The 19944-nt window shown below is 49.3% G+C and overlaps 1 protein-coding gene across 1 annotated transcript in view; it reads right to left on the bottom strand.

Moving 5' to 3' along the window:
- Nucleotides 1-2221: 2221 nt before the first annotated feature.
- LIN28A (lin-28 homolog A) overlaps nucleotides 2222-19944 on the bottom strand; it is a 31409-nt gene continuing 13686 nt past the window's right edge. The window contains exons 3-4 of the mRNA XM_074934437.1: nucleotides 5711-5895; nucleotides 2222-2435 (exon numbers count right to left, since the gene is read on the bottom strand). Coding sequence (XP_074790538.1) covers nucleotides 2222-2435; nucleotides 5711-5895 — 399 coding nt within the window. The remainder of the gene's footprint in view (nucleotides 2436-5710; nucleotides 5896-19944) is intronic.

The raw sequence follows: 19944 nt of genomic DNA, 5'->3' as shown, positions 1-19944 counted from the left end.
ACTGACTTCTCTTTAACCACCCGCAGACAAAAAGTCCCAAATGCCATGTAAATACAGTGAGAGGGAGAAGAGAATCTATTAAAAATACAGTTTTAAAAATAATCAGTCCACCTGACGAACATCCAGCGAGGTAGACCTGGTTTAAAATACAAACTTTGTTCTGTCTTTGTGCTGTTAAAAAGCAAAGAAAACAAAATTACACTCTGTCCAGCACTGGAGCTGCAGAGGCTGTTCATCCCTGAGATTGCTCAAATACCTGAGAATAAGTTGCAGTAGTTATGTCCTCTCTCTCTCTCTTTAAGATTAAAATATACAAAAATACAAAAAAACAGAATATTTATATTTTCAAAAAAACAAACGACAAACAAACCCAAAGATACGTCATACGCGCACGTCCTAGTGCAGGTTTCACATCACATCGGCTTCAGCACGGATGGGGTGGAGGGAGGGGCCTTGCATTGCAAGGGCAGCTGTCCGCAGGAACAAATAAATAAAGGCAGAATAGAGGGGTTGGGGAAGACAAAGTGGGGAGAGAAGGCAGCAGCTTTTAACTGACAGAAAGCACCCTGTTCCTACAGGAAAGGAAAGGACCAAGCCTGCAGCCCTTATGCTCAGAAAAAGGGCATTACAGATTCATATGGACTGGAGGATTGGGCCCTAATAAACGGACAAACAGAAGCAAATTGTATACAATATAGGTATGATCCAAGGTCCATTGAAGTCCATGGGAAGACTCCCACTGATTTCATTTTGCTCTAGATCAGCCCCTATAGACACATGGCTACATGAAATATATTCCACTGTAGGTGCTCTCAACTGTGACAGCTTTAAAATCAGTGGGGGGTGGAAATATGGCTTCTTCCTCTGTCAGACCCTGGACTGCAGCCCCTGGGCAACGAGGACCCACCATGATCTATACCAAGACGCATGCTTCCATGCCTCCTGCCACTGGGGCAATGCCACAGCTCGTGCGCCAGCATGCATGCTGACAGCGAGTGGCAGGCCAGGACAGCGGATTCTGGCAGGGCTGGAAGAACTCCTCCCCCAAATTTTGCGTCTACCCCATTTGTTACAGTTTTGATGTCGCCATAGTTTCCTTCCAACTAGGCCATGTGTTGCTTTGATCTGTCTCTTGCTAATATAGCTAGACATTTTAAAAAGTCAGCATTACATTACAATGGCCTTCAATTAAAGAAACCCCGAGTCTAGTTAAATGCTCGGAGCCAAGGTCCGAGTCCACTGAAATCATTTTAGCAGGCCCAGGATTTGGCCTCTAGAAAAAGGACTTTTCATGCTAATTTTGGGGCATAGAAAGCCCAGCTTCTACCATGAACTCCCTTGCCCTCCCCCACAAACTGGGAGAGGAGAGAGATATGAAGTCTGGATGGCTCTGAAACTAAGGGCCTTCAGAGAGGAGCAGGTCCCAGCAATGCTACAAAACCCTCAGTCCAGCATGGAAAGCCTTAAATAAATAAAGAGGCTCTTCCCAATTATTTCAGGGGCAGCTAACACTTAATTCAAGAGAGGCATGCTGTTCCACCATTCCCCTGCAGGGGGTGTGCTGCTCCACTATTCCCCTGCAGGTCTCAAAAAACAGGGGACAGTTGATATTCCTGGGCAAGGAGAAATCCTGGGTGAGATCCATTTGGCTCGCCTGTGTCTAGCGAGAACAAGTTTGCTCACTAGTTTCTAGCTTGCCGTTGACAACCGGTCTCTGTTCTCCTGCTAGGATGGAGACACCTGTCTCCAAAATGACCCAGGGGTTCACAAATACTATTGGGAAGGTTGGTTTAAAAAACACAAAAATCACCAAACACAGGGAAAGAAACCAGAGCGGCATGTGGCTTTCGGTTGGAGGAAGTGGTTAGGCACAGGGTTATGGGGCTGCTCCCTCTCCCGCTTTTGGAGCTGGGCATCTGGACAGAGAGGTAACCGGCTTCTTCCCACTCAGAGTGTGTGTGGCGGATGAGATCTGTGCTGGGATTTTGTAACCCACATACAACCATTTCAGTCCCTCTGTCCAGATACCAGTGCCATCGCCTGACAGGTTATATCCTACAGTTTGAGCTGCCACCCTCCCACCCATCCCTGCTTTACACCAACCCCCCTACATCATGACGGCAGAGACTGCTCGCTGCTCCCCCTTTGCTGACCGATTCCTTGCTGAAGCCTTTTGATCCTGATGGAAATCTCCCCCCTCCCACCCCCCAATCTCCCACCATCATTCTCTGGTTTCAGGAAGAAGGGACGAGCTGTGCATTTCTTCCTCCTCCCGGAAGTAGGCGGGCTTTCCCTGAGAGCTGGGCGATTGCTGTGCTTTGATGGGACAGTTGGCAACCATGTGGGTGATGCTCTGGCAGAAATGGCATTTCTTTGGCTGCGGCGGCAGCTTGCATTCTTTGGCATGATGGTCCAGCCCACCACAGTTGTAGCATCTAGGAAGAGGAAGGGGAGAGATGGAGATCCAGGGAGAGAAATCAGTGCGTTAGGGTATGGTCATTCCAACTGCCAGGGCTGCTTAAAGTTGCCTCACCTTATTACACCCTGCGCATGAGCTACAGAACATGGGACCCACGGGTGGGGAGAACCAGCTCTTTCCCAGCCCTGACTGGCGTCCCCATTACTGCAGTAGTGAATCTATGGAGACGTTGTGGTCAGTAGACTGTGACAGAGCTCACATCCTCCTGCTCCAAAAGTGGAGGAAAATCTCTATAGAGCCTGTAAGAGACAGCTGATTAGTTTGGATTCCATCCAGGAGAGTTACTCCTGGGGGGGGAGGGGATTCCGAGCGACTACCCGCCTGCAGAAAAATGGCTAAGTTGGGGGGGGGGTTGCCCCTCCCCCCACAGCAGAGGTGGGGGCATGAGAGCACATGGGGTTATGTGCCGCTGGCCCCCCCATTTCTTCAAGCACTCGCTCCGCTGACTCTGAAGCTGAACACTGCCTCCAGTTGAGCTCCCCTGCTGTGTGCTGGGAGCCTTCCTGTTTTCTGTGTACGGGTGGGTGGGGGAAATGAGGGAAGGGGCGTAAAGAGATAGGGAGGGGAGGGAAGAGGCAGTGGGGAAGGAAGTGGGGAATGTAGGAGTGAGGGCACAGGGATGAAGAAGAAAAAAAGAGGATATGAGAATCGCGGGGGAAAGCGGGAGCCTGGCTTGCAGCATCCCGGTGGCAGCAGCTGGGGCTCCCCTGTTAAACAGGGCCATCGAACCCTGACCCTGACAAGCCCTACCCTCCTCCAATGAGCCCCCCACCCCATCCCACTGATCCCCAAGCAGCTGCAACCCCACCCCATCAACCCCACTCCCCCAGAACCCGGAGCCCCCCGCACCCAGACCCCCCCAGCCGAGCCCTGTCTCCCCACACCCAGAACCCCCCCTGCTGAGCTCCAACCATCTTCACCTGGATCCCTGCAGAATTCCATTGCCCCCTGCCCCTCCCATGAGCCCTGTGATTTAAATCTCCCACTGAGCCGCCCGCACCTTGATTGCCCCCCCCACAGAACCCTCTCACCCCGCACCTGGATTCCCCCACACTAAGCCCCTCCACACTTGGATCCTGCTGGGCTGAGCCTGGCCACCCACACCTGCTGCACCTGGCGCAGAGGGGCAGGGGCCCGGGGTGTTTGTCAGGGTCATGTGCAGCCTCACGGCCGAGTCCCTGTACTGGGGGAGGTGTGGGCTTCAAGGTGATCTCCCTCCTGAATGCAGCCAGTGGCCTGTGCTCCCCACTGCCATGCTGGAGCCACATTTATTTACTGACAAAGTTTGCAGAATTTTAAAATGTGTGCTTAATTTTGAGGCGCAGAATATTGAATTTTTTGGTGCAGAATTCCCTCAGGAGTAGAGCGCGTACTGGACCCATGGACAGTACATCATGTCTAGCCTCCCTTTTAGTTAGGCTTGGAAGGATTAGATGATCAGTAAACATCAATTTCTCTGTACACACACAAACTGATGAAAAAAATATTTCCACTGGTAATCAAAATGTACAGATAGGTAAAATAAGAAAAATTCTGCTTGAGAACCTACAAGGCTGATTTAAAGATATTTATGTTGTATATTTTGACATGTGATGTTGACAGTTTGTGTTTTAACTGTTATAAGGCTTTAACTTTTTGAATCTTGAGGTTTACGGTCATTAAATCATTGTCTGACCCCTCCTCCCCACTCCTTAATTTTGCACAACTCTGGAAATTTAAAATAAATAAAAATGCTTAAAGATAAACATGGATATTGTCCACTGAAATCATAAAAAGATACAAATCAAATTCTGCCAAGCCTACTTGCAGTTTATTTTTCTGGCTTTTGTCCACATTTCCATTTTAAGTCATGCATCTCTATGATCAAATTACCAAAGCCAAGAGGAAAACAAAAACAAAACAAAAAAAAGGCCTTTCTGGATTTATTTTGCATGCCCCAAATGGATTTAAATCCCCTTGCAGAAGCCACTCATCAGAAATGGATGGCTGCAAAGAGGCTGTGCTTTTCACAGCCTGTGAAATATACTTCAAAATACCACCAGGGGGCAACACTTGCATGCAGCCACGCTGATGCTAGCCTAGGATGTAAGGAAAGTCCCTGGAAATTAAATATCTGAGGAACCGCCTTGCGAACTCAGGGTGGGACGGGAAGGCTACATGGTGCTAACAAGAGCCTCGCCTCTGGGCTGCAAAGCTGCTGTGGGAGACTTTGCTCGGCTGTCTGGCCATTTCCTGAGCAGTCACTGATCTCACAACGCTGGGCTTTTATTAGAGAAAATTACCCCTTCCCTCCCCCAGTTTGCTGTGTGGCTACACCTCCATCCTGAACACACACAAACAGAAAGGGAGCATTGGTCCATGCCATTCAGCCCTGGGTGTTTTTGACCTCTGGCCTTTCACTTCTGGTTTTCTGCCCTTTCCCCAGAAATCTGCATCTGACACTCATTAAAAGCTGAAGGAAGCATCTTTCAAGGGAAGGGCCACTGCCCCTCCTACCCCCAGGAGCCCTGTGGCAAGAACTCTCCTGTTCCCAATGGCTCTGTGATATTCAGCCTCATGCCTTCCCAGCTGTGTCCCAAAGGCCCAGCAGCCAGATGGGGTCTCCCCAGCCCAGCTCCTTTATCAGCCCCTTAATAACAGTAATGTCCAGCTCCACTAACAGTTCTGTGTCTGTCCTGCAGAGCTCCCCTGCAGGGTCACAGCAGACACCCATATGAGGTGTCTGTCCATTAGGGCCTTGTGTAGAAGCTACACTGGTGGTCTCCTCTGGTTGCCACCAGTATAGAACTGGGGTTACCTTGGTGACCCCCTCAGAAGCAGAGTGGCAACGACCTGCCCTTCTCCGACAGGGAAATTTCCTTGCAGAAGTGGATGCCTTTGGGTCTTGGATAAATGCCAGAATCTTGGCCCAGGCCCCAAAGGAGGCAGAAGATTCTGGGAGCGTGTTTGGAAATGAAGAGGTGCCAAGTGACTGGACACAGAACAAATGGTTCAGAGGAAGGAACGATACAAACAAAGGGGTGGGTGGGCTGCAGATGGGTGGGGAGGGATGTTACCACGTCAGAACATAGTCCCCAAACCAGTCTTGACTATGTGTCTCCTCCCACCCTGCCCTCTGCCATGAAGCTCTCTCCCATATGGCTCAGGTCAGGTGCTAGGCTGATCACAAAGCTCTTGGAGATCAGGTGCTGCTGTCTGATTACTGTGCATCCCTTGGCCTGTTGCCCTTACCTGTCTCCTTTTGATCTGCGTTTCTGGAGGTTCTTCCCCTTTGGTCTCCTCTCACTCCCAACGCAGAACGCGCCCCCGGGGCCAGTCACTCGAATGGACTCCAAACCTTTGGATGACTTCTTGAAGGTGAACTCGACTGCCTCGCCTTCTTTCAGGCTGCGGAATCCCTCCATGTGGAGCTTGCTCTAGGAGGCCAGAGAAGGGAAAAAAGGGTTAGGCATGGCGAGAAGACCCAGTTTCCTGTGGCACGCAAGAAAAGAATCACATTCACCAGGTTGCAGGCTCATTGGAACAAGGGCGTTCTCCTCTTTCCCCCGCGGAGCTTGACAAAGGATGGACAGACACAGGGATGCCAGAGTGCTTACTTCCCCAGAGACACTTCTGGAAGATATGTTGACCTGAAATGCTTGCTTCATAGACCAGTGGCTCTCAACCTTTCCAGACTACTGTACCTTTTCAGGATCTGATTTGTCTTGCATACCCCAAATGTCATCGCACGTAAAAACTACTAGCTTACAAAATCAGACATAAAAATACAAAAAAGCATCACAGCACATTATTACTGAAAAAAATCACGGACTTTCTCATATTTACCATATAATCATAAAATAAATCTATTAGAATATAAATATTGAACTTACATTTCAGTGTATAGTATATACAGCACTATAAATAATTCATTGTATGAAATTTTAGTTTGTACTGACTTTGCTCATGTTTTTTTATGTAGCCTGTTGTAAAACTAGGCAAATATCTAGATGAGTTGATGTACCCCGGTTAAGAACGAGGGCCGTCAAGCGATTAAAAATATCTTCATTGTGAAAGTTGAACTTACAAATGTAGAATTATAGAAGAAAGGCTCTGGGCTTTGGCCAGCCCGGCTGGGGCTCCTCCAGATTTGGGGGGGGGGGGGGGGGAAACGCTCTGGGCTGCGGCTGGCCTGGGGCTCCTCTAGCTGAGGGGAAGGGGGGGCACTCTGGGATGCAGCTGGCCGCAGGCCCTGGCTGTGGGAAGGGCGTGGGCAGAAGGGGCAGAGCTGGGGGCTAGTCTCCCCAGAGTGGGGCTCCACCCACTGCCCACACATGTCCCTTGATGCTTCAACCACTGTTCCAGAGGACATGCGTCCATGCTGATGACGGGTTCTGCTTGATAACGATCCAAAGCAGAGCAGACCAACGCATGTTCATTTTCATCATCCGAGTCAGATGCCACCAGCAGAAGGTTGATTTTATTTTTTTTGGTGGTTTGGGTTCTGTAGTTTCTGCATGAGAGTGTTGCTCTTTTAAGACTTCTGAAAGCATGCTCCACACCTCGTCCCTCTCAGATTTTGGAAGGCACTTCAGATTCTTAAACGTTGGGTCGAGTGCTGTAGCTATCTTTAGAAATTTCACATTGGTATCATCTTTGCGTTTTGTCAGATTTGCAGTGAAAGTGTTCTTAAAATGAACAACACATGCTGGGTCATCTTCCGAGACTGCTAGAACATGAAATATATGGCAGAATATGGGTAAAACAGAGCAGGAGACGTACAATTCTCCTCCCAAGAAGTTCAGTGGCAAATTTAATTAACACATTTTTTTTTAAACCAGTGTTATCAGCATGTCCTCTGGAACAATGGCCGAAGCATGAAGAGGCATACGAATCTTTAGCACATCTGGCATGTAAGCTACAACAGTGCCATGCGAATGCCTGTTCTCACCTTCAGGTGACATTGTAAATAAGAAGAGAGCAGCATTATCTCCTGTAAATGTAAACAAACTTGTTTGTCTTAGCGATTGGCTGAACAAGAAGTAGGACTGAGTGGACTTGTAGGCTCTGAAGTTTTACATTGTTTTGGTTTTGAGTGCAGTTATGTAACAAAAACCCCAACATTTGTAAGTAGCACTTTATCATGAAAGAGATTGCACTACAGTACTTGTATAAGGTGAATTGAAAAATACTGTTTGTCATTTTTACAGTGCAAATATTTCTAATAAAAATAATATAAAGTGATCACTGTACACTTTGTATTCTGTGTTGCAACTGAAATCGATATATTTGAAAATGTAGGAAAACACCCAAAAATATTTAATAAATTTAAATTGTTATTCTATTGTTTAACAGTGCAATTAAAACTGCGATTAATTGAGATTAATTTTTTGAGTTAATCGCCCGAGTTAACTGCGATTAATCGACAGCCCTATTAAGAACCACGGTCATAGACAACTAAGAACACACAGTATGTTGGATGGCTCCCCCTGCTGGCAGTCTCAACAGAGCAGAGGGGAGTCAATAGGTTACATAGACTGAACAGCTCTTTTACCCCCGGAGGAGGTCCCTTTAGGATCAGAACTGAGACACAGTCGTTGCAACGGGAGACCGGCACTGCCCAGACTATACCTGTTTTTGGGGTTTAGTTTCCACAGCTCTCTGTTTAATAACCTGGAGCCTCTGATGAATGCAGATACACACAGAGCCACAGAGGATTTATCGGTTCGGTAGCTACAGATCCAACAAAGCCAAGACAAGAGCGGAATTCAGGTAGATTTGCTACCAGTACTAGTTAATTGTGCCATGAAAGTGATTATAGACCCCTTCCCCCAGACCCTCGCTTATTTTCACCTGCCGCTCTCCATTTGGGGAATTAAGGTTGCAATCCTGCAAGGTTCCCAGATGTCAGCTGGAATCATGGGCTCCCAGCAGCCTGCATTGTAAAACAGGAGTCCTTCACTGAACTGCCTGATTGCAGGTTTCGAAGGGGTATATTTGCTAATGTTTCACGAGCAGTTTCTCAGTGGAACAGAGCAATAAACGAAAACTTTCCCTGGGGCAGTGTGTGGCCGCAGTTTTCCAGTATGATATGACAGGGATGATGCAAAAGGAATTTCATTTATGAATTCAGCTTGTCCCAGTTCTGTGATCCTTTTCCTCCAACGGTTTTACAGCTCCACTGGAATGAGATTGCTGGCCAGGAGCAGAGCTGAACCCAAATTATACATGTCTTTTTCACCACAGTTCTGCAGTCAGTTAACAAGTAGCCCACAATAAATGCACAACTGTTTGGGGGAGGACGGTCTCTGCTGGTTGATAATCTCTGTGGATTCAGTGGGAAGAAGGCAGGCTATCAGTCAGACAAGACTGGGTTCATTGTCAGCTCAGTGAAACCAAATTCAAGAATCTGATAAGAGACTTAATTTCAGCTGTTTGCGTAATGGTGAAGAAAACCATCAATGGTATGAAAATAATCCATCCTACTAGGTTTCATCCTTTCTAGGAAAGCAAGATCATGAGGAGTTCTAGTGGTAGGAATTTAGGCATTTGTACTGCTTTCACTACTATAAATATCTGAGCACCTTGAACAAGACTGACACCCTCAGCCACACACCACCACTCCCAGCTGGTCCATGCCAGAGGGGCCGCCAGATGATGCAAGGCTATTGATACCAGTCTGTATGGGCCAAGGAGATATTTACCAGTTCATATGGAAATGTCTGCTTTTGGGGAGGGGTAGGGGTGAGTAAGGAGTTAATTTGCAATCTGTTGGGGGAAGTGGGGGGTTAAAATAACTTTCCCAGCATTTTAGCAACTCCACCTATCCTGCAACAGCCTTGTGGCTGGCGATCCCCAGGCCCTGTTCAGACAGTTCCCCTCTTCCGCCAGCAGCCTTGCTCTCAGCTCCCTGCCCATCTGGTCCTCATGCTGCTCTTTGGAACAGGATTTTTTTATGAATGGAGCATTCCCACCATTCATGTGTTCCTCAGTAACCCAGGTCATGTGATCTCCCACAGCCCATTCTTTGCAGGTTGTAGGAAAATGCCCACATTTAGACTTAAACACACACTAAGGGGAGAGAATTCACATCTTTTCCTCTCCGTATCCCCACAGGGAAACACCTCACCCTCCCAGGCACCACCCCCCCCCACTCTCGCCACACATGATGGCAAGGAATTGAATATGGAAAAAATACTAATCAGGAAGAAGAGAGATTTTTTGGATAGATCTTTACTGCTCTTCAGGCCAGGACGAGGGTGTTTGTGGCGGGCAATGGGAAAGGGAAGGTTTAGGTTGGGGTGAGGTTTGGACAAAGCTGGAGGAAGGACCCTCCAAGTTCAAAGGAAAATTTACTCTTTTCTGCTGGGCTTCTCATCTCCCCAACCCTGCCACTCCTTCCCCAATGCTTTTTTCCCAGCTTGCCCGCTCTCCAGATCCCCCTGCCACTGCACCATTCCAGGGCTGACTGTGGGAAACCCTCATGGCAATAAACGAGGCCCTATCCATGAACAGAGCCACCCTTGAGGCCACAGTAGCAGGCTTTAGGAGGGGAGGGGCCCACCTGTGGCCTCAGGCTGGCTCACCAGGACAGGAATTCACAGCAGCCCGTGTGTTTGGGGCGAGGGGTTTGACAAGTGGGCAAGGTCCCCTTTAAATGGAACAAAGGTTTCTCACCAGATCCAATTCATGGAGTCACCATCTTAAAAGGGAGATCCAAGAAGCAGGGGCCAGAGCTGCAAGCCACTTGGGTCACTTGTTACTCCAGGAAGGGGCACACACCGTTTGCTGATCCTGGCCAGCATCTGTACACTTGATGTTTAGCTGGAAAAGGAAATTAACATCTCTCCCAGGTGGCACCGAGCGAACCCCGAGCCAGCTTTCCCTGCAGTGTAAAGAGGCTTCCAAGCTGCGCTTGTACAGACTCAGAGTCCACAGTAAAGTAACAAATTCCCTCCCATGAACTTGGAACACTTTTTATATTGGGGGTGCTGTGACCCCGCCATTCCCTAGAGCTGGGGCCGGGAGCAGGGCCATGGCTCCGGGGGGAGGGAGAAATACGGACAGGGGTAAGGAAGCTGAGGCTGGAGCCATAGCTAGGGTGGGCGCGGAGCCCTAGGCATGGGGCCAGTGTCTGGGAGCACAGCCCGCAGCCAAGATCCCGTGTGTGGGGCTGGCAGCTGGAGCCCCTCATAAAACCTGGGGGCGCTGCAGCACCCCCCACATCCCTAGTTTTTGCACCTATGCGCCCAGCTCCTTCTGAGTGTACTGCTCACTGAACCTGGCTCAGAAGACGTGTGACCCTCGCCTCATGGTGTCAGGATCTGGAGCGGGCGCCCGCTCTCACATTCCCTCCCTATGCTGCCAGCTCCAGGCTGCTGAGGAAGAGGAGTGCAGGCTGCCATGGGCAGGATTGTGCGTTGCCTTCATGGCAGGGCTCGAAGCAGCTCATTTAAGCCTGACAGGGTTTCATTTTCGCCCTGCCAGGCAAACTCCGCCCACCCCCCTTCTTAAAATGCCTCCTCACAAGGCACTGCCCTTCCCTTTGGATGAATAGGGAGCAGCTCCTCAGAGCAAAGACCCAAACAAGATGATGAATCAGTAAGACTTCCCTTCAGAGCATTCTTAGCGCGAAAAAGATGCCCGGCAGGTATTCGGCCAGTCCCAGCGATCATTCATGTCCCCTGCCTGTGCAATGGGCATCTCACAGAGAATCACCTCCACAAAGTTAAAGATTATTCTAGATTCCACTTCCTTCTTTGAGAGAGTTGGGACGTTCCCCGCCCCAGACTCTAATTAGGGCAATTGCCTCCTGCCTCCCTAAATTCCCCTTGAAGCGTCATTGAGGAAATGATGCCCTTTACTTCCTGCCCCAAAATGTGTGGTGCTGCTGTTGATCAGATACTGTGTTTCACTCCAGAAGTGGATGCGTTTCAGTAAGAGGTGAAGGGAACCTTTGCCTATCAGGACCCTTTGAGATGAAAGCTGATGCAAATGCAAGATCTTTATCATTAGAGGTTTATAAGAACAGGAGCAGCAGCTGTTTACACACTGGCCAAGAGGAAAATCCTCAGGACTCTGAATCTTCATGATTCCAGACAGAAACTGATCAACAGCTGGGGTCAGGAAGGAACTTCACTACACAGCGAGTTGCATTGTTTATTTGTGTGAGTTGCCCTGTTCTTTGCATCCCTTCCACCCAAAGGCATCAAAGTCTATCATTAGCAATTTTGGCCTCATAGCACCCTTTGGAGCTGGGTTTTATCCCCTTTTTACAGGTGGGGAAACTGAGGCAGAGAGGCAAAGTAACTTGCACAAGGCTACACAGCAAGAAGTGGCTGAGCTCCCCACAGCTGCTGCATTGCAGATCCTTCAGCAAGAACTTTAGAAAACCAGCTGCTCTGTCTCCATCGCTCTTCTTGTATTGAGGGCTTGCCTCTGTGTCCTTGGGCACAATGTCTCTCCTCTGCCATGTTGTGCTGGGCACTGCCCTCCATGTCCCAGAGGTGGCTGCATTTCAGCAACACCGCATGGGTGCAGAAAGAGGAGGAAGAGCCACCCAAAACATGACACATTGCTGTTTATTTTCCAGGAGTGCTACAGATAAACCACAAACCCCCAACAAAAGGCGAAGGAAACCCTCTCTCCCTGGGGAGGGGAAAGAAACAACAGGGCACGGACTCCCCCTCCTCCCTGCTTGGGCCTTTTGAAGTGAGCTGCTGAGAGGCTGGTGGTCCTCAGAGCATCCTCCCCTCCCCCCTTCCCAAAACACACACATTGTTCAAATTCCTCTGTTATCAGATAGGTAATCAAAGTGAAGCCCATTGAATTAGCTGCATACCTCCTGCATCTGAAAGGAAGGGGCCCAAAGCCCCCTCCTCCTCCTCTCAGCCTGCCCCACACCACACACAAAGCAGGAACATTCCCAGGCCTCGGCCATTTCCCCCCACCCAAAAAAAAGGGGAGGGGGAGGAGTAGGAGCCTAGAGAGATACTGGAAGGGGGGAGGGGACGGGCTCTGCTTTTAGTCACCAAAGCTGGACCCAGAGAACAAAGAGCTGTCCCTGTCCACTGCTCCCGCTGGTCAAATTCCAGGAGTTCCAGGGTCTCCATGGGGGGAGGGAAGCTGAAGTGGACACTGAGAATCCGCAGGCTAAAGGCAGAGCTCTGTGTGCGTGTGTGTGAGAGTGTGTGTGTGTGTGTGTGTGAGAGAGTGTGAGCGCATGAGTGTGTGCGCGAGCAAGCGCCAGCTTGGGACCATGATCCCTTCCACTTCCGCTCAAATAGCCCCACATTCACTGCTCTCTCCTCCCCACCAGCCCCCTACCTCCGTCTGCCCCCCTCGCCCCACTGCATACTCAGCCCTGCCCAGCAAGGAACAGTTTCACATTCATCAATGATGCACTCGCTGGAACACCGGGCCTGTGCTATGAACCAGGATTGTTCAGACAACTCTCTGCTCTCCCACTTTTCCCAGCAGAGCCCCAGCTGACAGACCCTACCCTTCCTTCCCGTACCCCAGAGCAGCCTCCCTTCCTGGGTCCTTTGGCAAATGGGTCACTAGGCAAATAAGTAACCCAAACAACACTGCTGCAGTACATCCTGCCAACAGCCTACCGGGTAGTTTCTCACCATGGTGTCTGGGGCTAAGATTTCCTCTCCCACCCGTGATGTGCTCTGTTCTTTTTATTGGCCTGGTGTCTTCAGAAGGTCATATTGGAAAAAGATAAGTAATGGGGCTCTCCCAAACTCCACCCACTCGTGAGGTCAAAATGAGAGGTCACGCTCAGATTGTGCAGTCTCCCTGCGGGCAATAGGGTAATACCCCAATTTCACAGCACGCTTCACTCCAGAGTCAAATAGGGAAGGTTGACATTTAAAGAATCATTGTTACGCTTCAGAGTCAACATGCAATGCAGTTCATAGGGGCAGCAGCTCACGCGGCTCAGAGCTCTTGTTCCAGGCTCTCTGAAGACTTAGGTAGAAGTCACTGCATCACTTTCCCCAAGCACCATAAGGGTTAGAAAATTGGGGGTGGGGAGCTGTTGTTTGTAAAGACCACCAGGATCCAAGGGTTCAAGAAGCAGCTACCGGGACAGTGGATCTGCACACTGACCTGGTGCAACTGGCCCAATCCAAGTCCTTGGTGCCTTTAGCAATATTGACCACTCTTCTCCTGGCTCTCCCTTCCTGGCTGACAGCATTCTCAGAGCTGCCTTTGCCCCCCATCTCCCTGTATCTGTTGGGGTCCTTTAAGCTTCTGTCCTCAGACTCCTCCCTCATCCTCTCCCACAATTTCAGCCACCACCTCAGTGCAGATAATGCCCAGATCTACCTGGCCTCCTCCCCCGTCCAACTCCTTGCTAAAACATAGCTCTACCTAGGCATCTGCTGCAGTCACCCACTTGGGAGCGGAGAACATTTGGCCTTTCCTTACTATCCCACCCATCACATAGCCAATTACCTGCTTCCTCCCCTCACTTTCCCCTTAGCATCAAGTTCAGCCACTTTATCCTTATCTCTATATTCTCCCCCCTCCTTAAATCTGTTCTCATCCTCCCTCCTCTTGCTCCTCAAACACCTCCCAATCCCCTCCCGGTGCCTCCAGTTCTTGTCCACCCAGGACCTGCCCTCTCCCCCTTAACACGCCAGAAAACGGATTCTTTTTGTAAACTCGGCACATGCTCCCTTTCCTGAGCAACCTGAGAGGCCAGGCCAAGAGGACCTCGAGCTCTCCAGGAGAGAGGATGTGTCCTACTCATGTTTTGTAGAGTCCAGAGGACAGTTTCAGCGCTATACAAGTTAATAATTTCAACAGCCGACACCAAGTCGTTTTAAAGTCCTTCTCCTTCAGGAAGGAATTTCTACAGGTCCTGCTCACGTTGACATGCTAAGGTTTTCTGGTTGGCTGAACACCTATCCCTGCTTTTCCTCCCCACCACCATTATTCCCTGTCCCTGAAGCTTCCTCACCCCCAAATGCCGCCACCACCACCATTCTTCCCAGGAGAGATGAACTCTACTGGGAGGGAGGCCCTGCTACATGTCGACAGTTACTCCACTCTGTGTAACTTCCAGCATAGGAAGAAGATCATACCCAGGTTTCCCACCATAGCAGAGTGAGAAACAAGTGGGCCACCAGAATTACCCAACAATGACTGCTTTAAAATAACAGTTCAGAGGCATGGTAGAATCACTCTTAAGGATGAGAAGAGGGAACATCAGTGGAAGAGAACATGGTCCTGCTGCTCCACAAAGCACTCAGGATCCCATCCAAGGAGGAGACAGTTTATCCTGTGACAATCCTCCACCACAGTACTCACAGATTCACTCGGTGAGTTACATACAGATTACGGGAGGGAAAGTCACTCACTTGGCCACTGCAGAAGGCTGAATTCTGATGGAACCTGTTTGGAGAGCCTCCTAGAGAAAGATAGCCACATGAGTGCCGCTTAGAGTCTCAAAGAACATGAGTACTTGTGGCACCTTAGAGACTAACATGCTGCACTCTCACAGTACAAAGCACATCTTTACAGAGAGAAAATGTTTGCACTAATTCACAGCTGCCTAGAATAGCAACAGGATGCTATCCTTAGGCCTTGAAACTTCATGGATGCAGCAGGGATAGAAATCAAATCCTTGTGCTCCAAAAGCACAGGCCACTGCCACTTGAGCTAAAAGGAGAATCTCCATTAACTATTAGCAGTGCAGGGCCTATGACACACGGAATTGATCAGCTCCGAGTCGATCCAGAAGGAATCAGCAGCGTGTGCAGCTTGTTACAATACACAGAGCGAGAGCCTAAAAGGCACAGTCAAGCGAAGATGGAGAGCCAGACACACTCAGGGAGGCTGTTCTACATAGCAGGAGCATCTCCCCCGGGAGGGTGGGACTGCATGGAGGAGTGGTCAGTGCTAGGATGAACAAGGAAGGGAAGGCAGAAACGAGGGCCATGAGGCCATCAGGAGAAAAGGCCACTTCAGGTTTAAAAAGCCAAAGACGGCAAATTTTGAAGTGGATCCTGAAATGAACAGGGAATCCATGCAACTATGTGGCTAGCAAAGAGTTTAATAATCAGCTCAGTAGGGGTCCTCCCAACCCTCTGATTGGCATCACTCTGTTATACAAAGACATACCAGGGGATTTAAGGTTTCAGAGTAGCAGCCGTGTTAGTCTGTATCCGTAAAAAGAAAAGGAGGACTTGTGGTACCTTAGAGACTAACAAATTTATTAGCGCATCGGATGAAGTGAGCTGTAGCTCACGAAAGCTGAAGCTCAAATAAATTTGTTAGTCTCTAAGGTGCCACAAGTCCTTCTTTTCATGGGATTTAAACTGATATTTTAAACACAGGGGTTAAGGGGCTCAGTCAACTCTCCCTCTTGTGTCCCCACACCCCTCTGCCAAAAACCCCAGCTGCAATGGGAAGTGTGAGCGTTCCCTTACTATTGGATGCGTTGGCTGGTGATCAAGAGCCCTCAACTCACAGAAGCACTTCCTGTTATACATTAGCACCCCCAGCGATGGGCCAGGGCCCCGTGGCGCTCGGCGCTGTACAAACACACACAAAAAAAAGACAGCCCCTGCCCTGAAGAGTTCACAGTCTAATCTACAAAAGCAGCTCTCTGCTCACTGTTGATTCCCAACTGGCCGCTAAGGAGAGGTCATTTCCCCTCCATTAAAACCAAGGTGCTTTCTTCATTAAAAAAACAAAAAAAAACAAAACAAAAAACTTTTAAAATTACTTTAGAGAGTCCCGGTGCAGTGGAAACAAACAGCAGCCTGTGCTTCTATTGCGTCTTTGGCCGAAGGGTCTCAGAGCACCTCACAAACCCGAATCCTCGCAGCATCCCTGAAAGGCAGCAAGATTTGTTCCCACTTCACAAATGAGGTGCACAGAGGGTAAGTGACTTGCCCCAGACTGCCGAGCATGGCAGTGGCAGAGGTGGCAATTTGACTCAGGAGTCCAGTCCCCTGCTCTAATCCAACCATTTATTATCAATTGACATGCATTCAAGAGATGCCTTTTAATGCTAGAGGGTCATCTTTGTTCACAGCCTTACAACAGTGCAGTCATCCCCCAAGGGCATGGAGTCAACTCGACACAAGGAGACATTCTTGGGAGCACAGCGCTGAGAACCGTTCAGCTAATCAAGACATCATTAGCCCGGCCATGTGGGGGCCTCAAGCAAAGAAGTCAATTGCACGGAAAGGCCTTATCTACACAAGAAAAATCACATCAGTTCAATTTAAGATTGGTTAAACCCATGCAAAACCCGTTCTAAACACTTAGGCCACGTCTATATGTGGGTGCAGCTGTACCGATCCGGCGCGTCTGGTGCAGATGCTCTGTGCCAACAGGAGAGCATCATAAAAACACCTCCGCCAGCTGCACAAGCGATGTTGGCGGGAGAAGCTGTGCACATAAGTTACACTGGCAGAAGCGCTCATGTCGCTCGGGCATGAGGGTGGTTTATTCAGAGCCCCGAGCAACATAAGTTCTGCCGACATCGGCTGTAGTGTAAACGCAGCCAAAGTTAAGAGTGGCTCCGTTCCGTTTAGCGTATGGAATCAATTTAAGCTAAATTGAGATAAGCCTCTCAAACCAAAGGAGTGCCCTCACCAGGCTTTGCGTAGATTGAGTACATCACTTTAAGAAACACCCCTTTACTTAGAGCAGAGCAAGTCTGCAGACAAGGCCAAGCTCTTGCACCTCTTCAGTGTCATGGTAGGTGGACGCGCGTAGCTCCAATGAGGAAAAATAGTTATTTCTCGTTTCATTGCTTTTCAACATAGGAGACAATCCCTTTGTTCATGGCACCAGCTAAGGCCAATGGCAGGACTCGCACTGAATTCAATGGGAGTAGAAGCAGGCTTCCTGGAGCTGGGATGTGCCTTTTTAATTGGTAGAGCATTATGCATTACTTATGCCCACCTAGAGCAGTGGGGAGAATACAAAACTGCAGACCTTGCACTGCTCAGGAACCACCACCCCCGCTGCCCCCCTGACTCCTTCTCTCCTACCCTAGCACATCCCAAACCTTCCCTCCCCACCACACGGATCTTCAGAATTCTCCCGCCTACAACCCTCTAAAGGATTTGCAGGGATACACACCCCCAGCACTCACCCACCCCCTGAACAGTCTTTGCTGGCATGGCCGCTTCTCAGCCCATCTCCCCCTTTAATACTGCAAGGCATGCATATGTTAAACTGTCCATCAGTCAGAGTGTAGGACTGGGAATCAGCCAACTGGGCTCTAGTCTTGGCTTTCCACTGACTTGCCGCATGACGTGGGCAAGGCACTTTACATTTCAGCCCCTCAGTTTACCGATTGAAGATAATCCTTCCCTATTTCACATGGAAGGGTGCTTTGCAAAGTGCTGACAGGCTCTGGATTAAACGGTCCTGTGTAAATCCAGAATATAGATACAACAATCAACCCCTTAAAATCCTTAAATAAATAAAATTAAATATGGAGTGAGTGCATGCAAAGCAAGTCTCTTTATCTAGCACAGGAATTTCTAAGGCTACATGAAAGCTTATGGGATGCAATTTTTTGAAGCCATTTTGCCCCCGCCCCATTGGAAAATGCCGATTTCAGAACCTGGCCCCAGGAAGAGGTTGGTTTTGGTGAATTTTTCAACTCAAAAAAAAGATTTTGAAAAAAAAATTTGAAATTGTCAAAATGTTTTGCTTTGCCATTGTCAGAACAAAAAAAAAAAATCCAGTTTTCTGGTTCAAAAGAACTTTTCATTTCAAATGAAGCTAATTATAGTAAAAAGAAAAGGAGTACCTGTGGCACCTTAGAGACTAACCAATTTATTTGAGCATAAGCTTTCGTGAGCTACAGCTCATCCGATGAAGTGAGCTGTAGCTCACGAAAGCTTATGCTCAAATAAATTGGTTAGTCTCTAAGGTGCCACAAGTCCTCCTTTTCTTTTTGCGAATACAGACTAACACGGCTGTTACTCTGAAACCTCTAATTATAGTAAAAGATCAAAATGCGAACAAAACATCTTGATTGACCCAACCTGAAGGATTTCCCTCCCCCCAGATTTTCAGTTGGTGAAAGTTTGCAATTGACTTTTTGGCCCCATTCAGGACAGGAAAATTTTTGGAATCTTGAAAGTTTTCATGTAATAAGAAAAGTCCTTCCCCGCCCCAGCTCTACATACAGCCTTGTGCTCCTCCTGTCCCTCACCACAACTGGTCGTCGCATTCTGTCTAAATTTCTATCACAAACTCTGCAGGGACCTGTTCTTACTGGTCTATCAAGGGCCAAGCACCCTTACAGCGCTCTGTGCACAGTGTCAATCATTTGCTGAACACTCTCATGGGGACCAGAGGGAGAGAAAAGAGCAGAGAGAACCTCTGTTCAATGGTCTTGGAACCTTGCTTAGCTACAGAACCCAGACAGCTTTGGTAAGCTCCACCAGCTTGGCCAGAATCCCAGAGCCTTATTCCTTCTAAACCAGTGTTCCAGAATCAGTGTAGACAGGGTCCCACCTCTGGCTCTGAGCCCCAGCTCGGAGCACAAAGATATGACTTAGAGGCAGTGTGCATAGTCCTGCAGATGGAGGCGGAAGGGGAGCTGTACTCAGAGCAAATACAGCTCAGTCTTGGCAGGCTCCCACAGGAGCTTTTCAACGGCTCCCCACCCCAGCCAGGAACCCTGTGGGTGAGCAGATGTGACGTGGGGGGGAATCTGTAGGTAGTCAGCGGGGCCATGGATTACCCAACCCCATTCCCCCCACCCTGCAGGAATGGGAGAGAGATAGAGAGATAGGAAGAGACCTAAGAGAGGAAGGAGGCTTTAATGAGAATTGTGCTAGTTGTGAGCCCTAAATGCCTTCCCATCTCCTGCTGTTCAATCACTGGGGTAAGGGCCTGCTGGGGAAGGAACAAAGACAAGCGTGGGACTGCGCTCCAGCTCTTGTGGACAGCCAGGATTCCTTCCTACCTCTCCCCATTTCTTACAGGGCACACAAACCCTGGCTTTGGGGGGAGGAGGCAGAAAGACCCTTCAATCTGGGGGCGAGGCAGGGCCATTTCCCCTACACAGCCCTGGTTCATGCTCGAGGGGAATGTACACAAAAGCTGTGTCAGAGCAGGGCTCAGGCTGGTCTGGAACAGCATGGCCCTGCCCATGCTAGTGCCCAGACTGTATCAAGGCCGGCTCCGGGAGGGAAGCCGTGCTTGACCGGCAAACTGAAGAGGAGATGGGCTCAGACTAATGATCCAGATCTAGACCCGCCCTGCTCCTCCCATGCTTAAAGTTCAGATCAAAGTCCCCACTTTGCAACTGGCCCTTGGTCTCAGCCTAGCACAGCGGAGCCCTGGTCTATGTGGGGCTCCTAGGCCCTACCCCCACCCAGATGATAAATGCCAGAAATGACTTTCAGACACAGCCCCCTCTCTAGTGTCAGCAGCAAGGAAGGATGCTGCTAATTTTCTGACAAGGACGTTGAGAAAGCCACAGGGAAGACCTG

This window comes from Natator depressus, chromosome 19 (genome assembly GCF_965152275.1).
Source record: "Natator depressus isolate rNatDep1 chromosome 19, rNatDep2.hap1, whole genome shotgun sequence".
NCBI classification, from domain to species: Eukaryota; Metazoa; Chordata; order Testudines; family Cheloniidae; genus Natator; species Natator depressus.
The sequence above is the reverse complement of the archived record's forward strand: the minus strand, read 5'-3'. Positions and strand labels throughout refer to the sequence as shown.